Source organism: Myxocyprinus asiaticus, chromosome 3 (genome assembly GCF_019703515.2).
Source record: "Myxocyprinus asiaticus isolate MX2 ecotype Aquarium Trade chromosome 3, UBuf_Myxa_2, whole genome shotgun sequence".
Taxonomy (NCBI): domain Eukaryota; kingdom Metazoa; phylum Chordata; class Actinopteri; order Cypriniformes; family Catostomidae; genus Myxocyprinus; species Myxocyprinus asiaticus.
In genome coordinates this window covers 22964547-22975692 of record NC_059346.1, presented here as the reverse complement: position 1 = coordinate 22975692, position 11146 = coordinate 22964547, and the positions used below count along the sequence as shown (strand labels likewise).

General features: G+C 38.0%; 1 protein-coding gene across 5 annotated transcripts in view; it reads left to right on the top strand.

Moving 5' to 3' along the window:
- LOC127418979 (TNF receptor-associated factor 2-like) overlaps positions 1-11146 on the top strand; it is a 28468-nt gene that overhangs the window by 4533 nt on the left and 12789 nt on the right. The window contains exons 6-11 of one of the 5 annotated variants that reach the window (XR_007893580.1): positions 358-432; positions 1437-1511; positions 1621-2121; positions 3850-4027; positions 7086-7491; positions 7698-7842. Coding sequence is in view for 4 of the 5 variants with exons in the window: in XM_051659947.1 (XP_051515907.1) it covers positions 358-432; positions 1437-1511; positions 1621-2121; positions 3850-4027; positions 7086-7234; positions 7698-7916 (1197 nt within the window). In the remaining variant the exon portion in view is untranslated. Of the gene's footprint in view, positions 1-357; positions 433-1436; positions 1512-1620; positions 2122-3849; positions 4028-7085; positions 10755-11146 lie in introns of those variants that run through there. The other 4 variants (XM_051659947.1, XM_051659972.1, XM_051659956.1 and 1 more) reach the window with 4 other exon arrangements.

Sequence of the window (11146 nt, the reverse complement as noted above, 5' to 3'; positions counted from 1 at the left end):
AAGTGAATCTGGAATCTGGCACATTTGTTACTCTGAGTATTGTGGAGCACAGAACCGCTGTGAAACCACTGTAATAATGCACAATACAGACAGGACAGAGCAGCGCACATTAAATTTGAAGGGAGCAGCACGAGCAGCCTATTTATTTATTTACATAAATCACAGCCCTTTGCGGTTTAATAATCGCACAAGGTCATATTGCAATTTCGATTTTATTTCAGCCCTATTCTATATTATAACACCTACCATTTATTCTTTTTTATGAAGGTATGATGTGAGACTATGTCGTTTTTTGGAACTTTATAATGATGTGGCGTGACAACTAAAAGCCATGTAATGTAATTTGTTTTTCTTTAGGCCCATGATGAGATATGCCCTAAATATCCAATGATTTGCGAAGGCTGTGCCAAGAAAAAAATCCCCAGAGAGAAAGTGAGTAAACATCATTTAAACTATTAGGCTGGGTATTGATACAGATTTCCTGATTTGATTCCGATTCATAAGCTCTTGATTCAGTTTGATTCTGATCTTGGTTTGATTCGACTCAATATTGATCCATATGGGTACATTTCTGTTACAATGTCCATTTTGATTACATATAAAATAAATTCTCTCTCAGCTAATGCTCTTAATTATAAAGGAATATTCTAGGCAACTCATCTAGGTACAATTCGAAAATATAAATTTTTCAAATTATAATTCATCATTAGTTAATTCAGTCTATTCCAACAATTAATGTCTTAAAATTACATATTATGCTGCATATATGTTTTTGTAAAATTTTTGTTGTTGCTTGCATAATTTGTACTATTTACAAGTATACATTGATATGTAGAACACGTGCTTAATCGGTGCTCTCTCTTTATGGTTAGCGGCATCAGCCAGTAAGTGCACATAATGAGAGATGTGCATAATTTCTTTAGCACATCCTTGTGTGATTAGAATGAAATGTTTCTTTTGTTGTTGTTTTTAATCAACAACTAACAGTAAAAAACAGAAAGGGTATTACATTTAATGACGGAAGGATCCTTGGATCCATTTTTGGACACACAGAACAAGTTCTTTTACCCTCAACATGCAGTGAATTGACCTCGGTGTTAATAACTTCTCCACTATACTAAATTACTGGTGGGAGAAATCTGAACATTTACTTGCCAGTGGCTAATCATAGACATTTTTAGTCACATAGCGTGAGATTTGGTTGTACATGCAAGTGATTTACTTGCATTATAGAGGGTTGCCACATAGAGTGAAAGGTCGACCTTGGGATTTAAGAATGATTTAAGAATATCGAGAAAATCGATGCAGCAGAAAATCTATATTTTTACCCAGCCCTATAAACTATTTACATACTGTATGCACAGTATGTTTACATGTAGTATCTAGGGTAGACTTTTAAATTGATGTTTTTGTGTCTTTTCTTTCTTCTTCTACAGTATGTGGACCACATTAAACTGTGTTCCAAATTCAGAACACCCTGCAGATTTCATGTTGTAGGCTGTGATATGACGGTGGGTAAACTCCTTATATGGATGTGTACTTAGTCCCTTTTATGCCTCCATCTTCGCTAATTTGACTTCCACAAAAATCCTAAGCATCAGGGCCCTTGATTACCTGTAGGTGGAAAAGGAGAAGATCCATGACCATGAGCAAGCCTGTTCCTACGAGCACTTAAACCTCCTACTGCATTTCATCATGGGCATCAAGGTGAACTTGGAGAGTCTGCAGCCTCAGAGTCTGGAGTTGGCCAGCCTCAAGATCCATGAGCTGCGTCAGTCTCTGCAGGAGCTGGAGCTGAAAATGGGCCAGCTGAATGGAGCGGCGGCTTCTGTGCAGGGGGCCTGCGCACTGTTGCCTCCACCATCAGCTCCAACGCTTGGTACATCTTTCACCCCCCTTCCTACTGCCATTGGGGCAGCCTTGGAGCTGCAGCTACACAGCGAGAAGACCAAAGTGGCGGAGCTCAGCCGTCGCTGTCAGGAGCTGGAGCTGAAGGTAAGCACCTTTGAGAACATCGTCTGCGTGCTCAACCGTGAGATGGAGCGCTCTGCCACCACCATGGAGGCCTATAACCGCCAGCACCGGCTTGACCAGGACAAGATTGAGATACTAAACAACAAGGTAAAGTGTTTAATGTGAGGCCAGGCAAATACAGTTGAAGTCAGAAGTTTACATAAATTTAGGTTGAAGTCATTAAAACTAATTTTTTAACCACTCCACAGATTTCATGTTAGCAAACTATAGTTTTGCCAAGTCGTTAAGGACATCTACTTTGTGCATGACACAAGTAATATTTCCAACAATTGTTTACAGACAGATTGTTTCACTTTTAATTGACTATATCACAATTCCAGTGGGTCATAAGTTTATATACACTAAGTTAACTGTGCCTTTAAACAGCTTGGAAAATTCCTGAAAATGATGTCAAGCCTTTAGCCAATTAGCTTCTGTTAGGCTAATTGGAGTCAATTGGAGGTGTACCTGTGGATGTATTTTAAAGCCTACCTTCAAACTCTGTGTTTCTTTGCTTGACATCATGGGAAAATCAAAAGAAATCAGCCAAGACCTCAGAAAAAAAACCGTGCACCTCCACAAGCCTGGTTCATCCTTGGGAGCAATTTCCAAATGCCTGAAGATACCACATTCATCTGTACAAACAATAGTACGCAAGTATAAACACCATGGGACCACGCAGCCATCATACCGCTCAGGAAGGAGATGCATTCTGTCTCCTAGAGATGAACGGAGTTTGGTGCAAAAAGTGCAAATCAGTCCCAGAACAACAGCAAAGGACCTTGTGAAGATGGAGGAAACAAGTAGACAAGTATCTATATCCACAGTAAAACGAGTCCTATATCGACATAACCTGAAAGGCTGCTCAGCAAGGAAGAAGCCACTGCTCCAAAACCACCATAAAAAAGCCAGACTACAGTTTGCAAGTGCACATGGGGACAAAGATCTTACTTTTTGGAGAAATGTCCTCTGGTCTGATGAAACAAAAATTGAACTGTTTGGCCATAATGACCATCGTTATGTTTGGAGGAAAAAGGGTGAGGCTTGCAAGCCAAAGAACACCATCCCAACCGTGAAGCATGTGGGTGGCAGCATCATGTTGTGGGGGTGCTTTGCTGCAGGAGTGACTGGTGCACTTCACAAAATAGATGGCATCATGAGGAAGGAAATTTATGTGGATATATTGAAACAACATCTCAAGACATCAGCCAGGAAGTTAAAGCTCGGTCACAAATGGGTCTTCCAAATGGACAATGACCCCAAGCATACCTCCAAATTTGTGGCAAAATGGCTTAAGGACAACAAAGTCAAGGTATTGGAGTGGCCATCACAAAGCCCTGACCTTAGTCCGATATAAAATTTTGTGGGCAGAATTGAAAAAGTGTGTGCGATCAAGGAGGCCTACAAACCTGACTCAGTTACACCAGTTCTGTCTGGAGGAATGGGCCAAAATTACAGCAACTTATTGTGAGAAGCTTGTGGAAGGCTACCCAAACCGTTTGACCCAAGTTAAACAATTTAAAAGCAATGCTTCCAAATACTAACAAAGTGTATGTGAAGTTCTGACCCACTGGGAATGTGATGAAAAGAATAAAAGCTGAAATAAATAATTCTCTACTACTATTCTGAAATTTCACATTCTTAAAATAAAGTAGTGATCATAACTGTATTAAGACAGGGAATGTTTTGTACGATTAAATGTCAGATTTGTGAAAAACTGAGTTTAAATGTATTTGGCTAAGGTGTATGTAAACTAATGACTTCAACTGTATGTCTTAGTCTACTGATATAGATTCATTCAGGACTAGATCTTACTGTGCATGGATCCTTGTGCAGGTACGACAGTTGGAGAGGACGGTAGGCCTAAGGGATCTCTCCATCGTGGAGATGGAGTCAAAGATGAGGGAGATGTCTGCTGCCACCTACGATGGCGTCTTTGTCTGGAAGATTTCTGACTTCTCAAAAAAGAGACAGGATGCTGTAGCTGGACGGGCGCCAGCTATGTTCTCTCCTGGTACTTTGTATTTCGTGTAGTTTCATATTGTGTTTTTATTAGGGTTGTGAATCGATTAAAATATGTAAGCATGATTAATCACTCAATTTTTTTAGTTAACGCATTAATGCATTCAGTTCTAAGAAAACAAAAAAAAAGTTTGTAAATGTAGGTTCGGAAATATGTATGGATATTGCTCATTAGGGCTGTGACGGTGGCAGTTTTTACCACCGCAGTGGTAAATGACCAACTACCGGCAGTGAGCGTGGTGTGGGGCTTATATATATGTAAAAAAAAAAAATATATATATATATATAAATATTATTAGGTCTAAAATTATATAGGTCTAAATTAAATAAAAATTGAAATCAAACAGGCTCAAACATCCATTTCGTAACAAACTTGTGTGTTTATTTTAGCACTTCTGTCAATGAAACAACACAATACAACCTATAAAACAGTGAAATAAATATCAGTAAATAATGGTAACCTAAATAATTAACAAAAGTTAAATATTAAATTAAAGAAACATTAGATTGCAGTAACAACTTAAGTCACATGCTGGAAAAAAACAGTGTACTAATGTATAAATTTGTCAACTTTTGAAGCTTATTAGTAAACAGGTGGATAATAATTAAATGGTTGAAGCCTATCTTGGCTTTTCTATTCAGATTTTAAATTCTTTGACAGAAAAACATGCACTCTCTTTGGAATTGGAATCGTGGCCTTCGCTTTTCTTTTCCCGAGTAGCTATCCAAGATTCATTTCCCTGCATCCAGTGACTCCTCAGTTTCAGTGTTTTCTGGCAGATCTTTGGTAATCTGCATTATCTCTTCGATGAGTTCTTCCTTGACATCTTCAAGTTATACCTGTATCTAGGATCCAAAGTAGTTGCTTTCGATAGCATTTTTTGTCCTTCTAAAGCTTTGTATTTATCCTCCAAGACAGCGATCATCTTTGCTTTAAGATTTTTTAAGTCACTGTCTTCTGGCGAAGGGTCCAGGAGATCATTGGTCAGCAGTCTCGGCACAGGTCTTACCGATGATGCAGTGACAACTGTCTCATTAGATAAAACAATGGTAAATTCTGCAACTGGCTTAAGTGCTGCATTTATCGACATGCATGTCCTGCCATGTCATGTTAAGGTGTTGATGGCGTCGGTCATCCAGCACTCATTTAGTTGCATGGGCTTGCTCCAAAACTCTCTGAAAAATCATTATAATTTTTTGTTTGCTTCCCCATCGCATGGGACAATCCTGTTGGCAAAGTGAAGGAATAAGAGAATACAAAATTACAAACCATTTTTTTTGTTGTTGTTGTTTTACATGCTTGTATGGAGCTTAGTCACTTTGGCTATATGAATATACAAATATTTGCCATGCCATAAAGCAAATGATTGATGATTTTTTTCACGCATCATAAATTAATTTCTTTCTTTCTTTAATTTCTCTCCCCCTTTTCTTTTTCTGTCAAAATGACGGTCAGCATTCCATCATTGTTATCATAAAAAGCAGGTTTGCTTTAGAATCAAAACAAATGCTTATAATGTAAAAACTATAAATAAGCCTCTTTTTTTTTTTTGTTAGAAAGCAAAGCAGTACAATAGATTAAATATTATAAAAATGTTTTTTATATATATTTTGTTCTTTACTGATAAAGTTGTTTCATTGGAATGTAAACAAGTGTTTAAATAAAATAAAAGGTTTTAAAATGTATGAAGGTCTACTTTGGACATTTTAAATATAGCCTAAAAATAAAGAAAATTCTGTATAAAATAATATATAAATATAAAATATAAACTTTATTTTTCAGGCGTTTTCAATTATTTTTTGATTAAAAAAATGTACGCTATAACAGGGTCCGTGTCAAATTCAAGATTATCGCTCGGCCGATGTATACATTTTTGCCTATTTCGCCCACCTCTAACTGGAATTGACAATGGAAACGCCCTTCCTGTAATTCTTTCAACTCACCATTATCAAACTGTGCGTTGGTAGGTTTAGGGCCTCTTGCAAACTCTTGCTTCTCAAAGTTGTTTCTTTTTCTGCCAACTGTGGGCGAATGCAGTCTCCAGATTTTAGCACAGCCCCATGGCCCTGGCTGTCCTCGCCTTTTCGGCTGACATTGCATTTGTGACAGCCAGGTTAAGATTGTGGCCGAAACAGTTCGGCCAAGGCCATCCTAACTTCTTAACAGTGGCCACAGTATTAGCCCCGTCATCTGTGGTGATGCAGGCAAGCTTTTTTTCCATTTAATCCCCACTCCTTGAATGCACAGCGGAGAGATTCCGATAAATTATTGGCCGTGTGGCTCTCAGGCGTGAAAACAGTCTCCAGGCTCCTGATCTTCAGTTTCCAGTCTTTATTTATGAAATGCACGGTCAGACTCGTATATGGAGTCATGTTAATGCTGGACCACATGTCAGTTGTGCAGTTCTGTGATGATGTTCTGCTTAGTTTCCTTGAATAGCTGGGGGATAACAGTGTTTGAAAAATATTTTTTGCTTGGCAATTCATACTGTTTATCGAACGAGTGGAGCATTTCTTTGAAGGCAGGTTTCTCCACATTATTATTATTACACTTGTATACAAAACTTTGTACTTTATACTTGTCATAGTGTCCACTCAAGCAGAAACATTCATGTGTCGTGTGACGTGCACACTACTGCCGGTGGCACTCCACCACCGCGGTGGAACGGTTGTCATGGCGACAGTCTCAGCCCTAATGCTCAAAGTATATTTATGCAACAGTGCTCTTTACTGGTCTCCCATCTCAAATTTCTGTTTTCTTAAACTGCATCAGAACACACAGGCAAACATGGATACATGTAGTAAGAAAGTATGGCAACTTTTCCCACACTTAATGATGTAGTGATGTAATGATGTGTAGAGATGCCGCTGACCTGTGCAAAGTCATCCACTGGTGTTTGCATTGATGTATGTGTTTCTCTCAGCTCTAGTTTTTATTTGATTATTAGCTACTGTGAGGAATTGCTTCTTTTTATGTTGCTTAAAAAGCTTTGATATGCCAATCATGAAGTATGACATCTCATTCTGAGGCACCATGTTGTGTTTTACAGCATTTTACACAAGCAAATATGGCTACAAGATGTGTTTGCGCATCTATCTGAATGGGGATGGGACGGGACGTGGTACTCACTTGTCTCTGTTTTTCGTGGTGATGAGGGGACACAGTGATGCCTTGATCAAGTGGCCTTTTAACCAGAAGGTTAGTCTGATCAACAAATCCAACTGATATTTCATTCCCGAAATCCTTTCAGGCATCATCATTTCATTGAATTTTGTGTTCTTACAATTTTTTTTATTTAATTTTTTTTAGTGTGGTTCCTAAATGTACTTTTCATTGAATCATGAATCTCGTGTCCTTCCTTCTCTTGAGTGTGAAATCTACTGTTTACATTCAATCTGTCTGGGCTCATATTCACTCACTCAAGAGGTGAATCGGAAATGCATGATCTTACATGGGTGAGAGCGTCTTTATCTGTAACATTATTATTCCATTGTACCTGGTCCTTTTTCTTTCCTGAAATCCTGACAGGCCTCATCATTTCATTGAAATATGTATTCTTGCTTATTTTTTGTGATGTTCTTTTCATGCAGTCATGAATGATTGGTTTCATTTATGGGATCTGTTCATACCTCTTTAAACCAAAACCTCTATTGGTCCATAGGTCACACTCATGTTGCTTGATCAGAACAACAGAGAGCACATTATTGATGCCTTCCGGCCGGACATCTCCTCTTCCTCCTTCCAGAGGCCTGTCAGTGACATGAACATTGCCAGCGGCTGCCCACTCTTCTGCCCTCTTTCCAAACTAGACTCCAAAAACTCCTACATCCGAGATGACACTATCTTCATCAAGACCATTGTTGACCTCACAGGCCTTTAAGGTGTACAGTGTCGCTGCTTTGCAATGCTCCTTTCTCCAGCCTTTAGTGGTTCCCATGCAGTAATTTATCCTAAGCCCTGTTCCTTCAGTTCGAGCTCTTTGCTGTGCTTGTATGAGCCTAAAGAGACTCCAGGACCCAGTGCAGTACTGCTATGGGCTTGATACTACTCTGCATTATGTACCAAAATTGTTCCCAGAGTTTGTGCAGTTTTACTGTAATATAGTTGCCCTTTGGGAACTCTCCCTCTCTCGTAGTGGGATAGCTGTCAGCTGTGATTGTAACTTAACTACTTGCCTGTGCCATAGACGTGGCACCTTGCCTTTTATAGAGATTGGGAAGACTTTCCTTACAAGACAGACACCATTCCATTTGCAAGCGCAGGGCTTGTGTTACGGTCACTGTTTGGGTACTTTTTCCTTTCTTAGTGTTCGACCTACTCGTAAGTGAATGTTTTGTGCATAGACGGACATGGAGTCACACTAATGAATGATGTTGACACAACAACATAGTTAACTTCTTTCATAATCTAAGTATGCGCATCAATAGTCTCCGGACAGTCCCTCTTAGCATTGTGTGCAATCAAATGTTTCAAAAGTCCAGTTCTCATTGGTTCTCTGTAGTGGTGGACATTGCTTGAATTCCCTGAAGTCCAAAGCGCAGAATTTTGGTTTTGATAGCTGCTTGCGAGTAGAGGAGTTGTGTGAAGGTGACGTGTTTTTGGCCTTCGTTTCCATTTTGGTGTTCTATGATGTATTAGTTTGCATGTTGGATCTGTGGAAGATACATTCAAGTTAGCAACAGACCAGGTTTATATACTGATCCTGAGAAGCGAAGGCAGTTTCATTGTAAATCGCTGTCAAAGAAAACAACAAAATCATGCTGGTGTTAAAATCATCCAGTTCTTTTAGACCTCTAATGCCTCATCAGCCGATGTTGTTATACAGTACATGAACAAAAGATGCAGCTTTTAGCATAAAGGTAGTGTAAGTAGGACAGATAACCCCGTGTGCTTTATTGTGATTTGGAGAAGCTGATGTTTATTAGCATTTTGATGTTTTCCTGTGTTTTGGGTGTTCTGTTGATATTGTGCTGCTTTGGGCAAACGTTACAGATGCCATTTAAAACTATATGACTTGCTTTGGATTGTGTCGATCAGTATAAACCAAACAGGTGTTTGAGAACTCATAGTCAGTGATTCCTGTCATCTTTATCCCAGAAAGACTGTGGGATTTGCATTCTGTAAATGTGCTAGAAAATGAGGAATGTGATTGTCAATGCCATTTTAAAGTAGCCTCAGTCCTTAATAGACAGTTCGATACATCGATGTCCATAAGATTGTTTAATGAGAAGATTTTGTTTATTTGCAACCAGAGAAGGCATTACTTTAAACATACACAATGCATAACTTCTACATAAGGGCTTTTAGTATACAGTATGTCTTCCATGTGAGCTTTCCGGTCTGATTATTTCCTGAAATGGAGTCTGAGACACTTTTTAAGATGACTTCATACTAACAAAGCACCTGGACCCAGCCTATTTTCAAACCAGTTCCCACAGATATCAAAACATCTCTGTGCATGAGATGTTTTGGTAGAGAAGAAAAAAGCATATTGTCAATTATCGGTTTACCTTGTAGACCAACATTTTATTTGTATTGCTTTACCTTTTTTATCTGTTGATTGAGATGCAGAATATGACAGTTATAAATGTGAGTGTGGTATAGGCCTATTGTTTATTTAAGTATAAATAGATAACCTAAACAGTGTACACAGTTTTTATGACTGCTGTAGCTGTGGATATAATACATATGAATCATAAGTATATATAATAGATTTATATTGATAATAAACATACTATTTCCTGATGGGATGGTTTCAAAATGTGTTTGGGCTCATTTTGGGCTTTGGTAAGTTCTCCTCCACTTTGGCAGCATCTTCTGAAGGAATGAGATTTTGAAAGATCTTTCAGGTTTTTCTCTCTCTCAAGAACCTGTCTACATTAATAAATCTCTCCGTTGAAGATTTCCCAGCTTACTTTTTGCCCCAAAGAGATTTCAACATATTTGTGAATTGTTCTACAGATGTAACGTGCCTCTGTAGCATAACTGCTTCTATACAAATGTTCTCTTTTCATAGCTTTAGCTAAACATTGCATGTGACAAGGGTGGTGTATTGTAAATCATATACAAATTATTCTTTGAAGTTTTTTTTAATCACATTTTATTTTTTGAGTAGTTGTTACATTGTTGTAGTGCACACATTTTAGCTTGTGCAATTATACAAGTGCCCTTCCTGTTTTTGAGTGTGAAATCTACTTTTTGCCTTCACTGTATCTGGGCTCATATTCATACACTGAAGAGGTGAATAGGAAATGCTTGCTCTTACATGGGTGAGAGCCCCTTTATCTGTAATAAGTTATTTCACTGTTAACATAGCCGTATCTTTGGATAAACACACATTACACTATAAATGTGATATTTTTTACATTTTTGCATACAGTTGAGATTAAAACTATAATCATACTTTACAGAAACTAGGATTGATTTTTTTTTTTTCTTCTTCAGCTGACTAATATTTGTATAATTTTTATATCCGGGTTTGCTTTTCATAGAAGTTGCTTTAATAATCAAAATTTGTACGTAACTTTGTATGGTTTTCTCATGGTGTCAGTGCTACTGATCTTCCTGATTCTGTTTTACAGAGAGAGAGTTATTGTGATGGCACTGTGGTTTCTTCTGCAAATTGTGGTAGTAGATGTGCCAAGGAAGGAACCTCTGTGTAATTCATTCTGTGTTACAATTTAATCCTCAATGAAATAAAAGTCTTTTTGTTCTCTTATTATGTATTATTTGCTGTATATCACAAATGACCACTTGGAGGTGCTAATGCGCAATTAATGGTGGCGTACTAAGACACGGATTTCATGTGCTAATCACCCAAATTAGGAAGATGTTAAACATAAAATTGTTTCTTGTTAAGACATGTCATTATTTTGTGCAGATTAATGAGTCAATACAAGGTTTCTGTAGAGAGAGCCTCTGATATGCTGTTTCGCTCTCTATTACGGGAATTGCAAGCAGGTTATGGGGGTGTAATGTAGTTGAAGTCAGAAGTTTACATACAAATTAGCCAAATACATTTTAACTCAGTTTAAATTCCTGACATTTAATCGTAGAAAACATACCCTGTCTTAGGTAAATTAGGATCACTACTTTATTTTAAGAATGTGA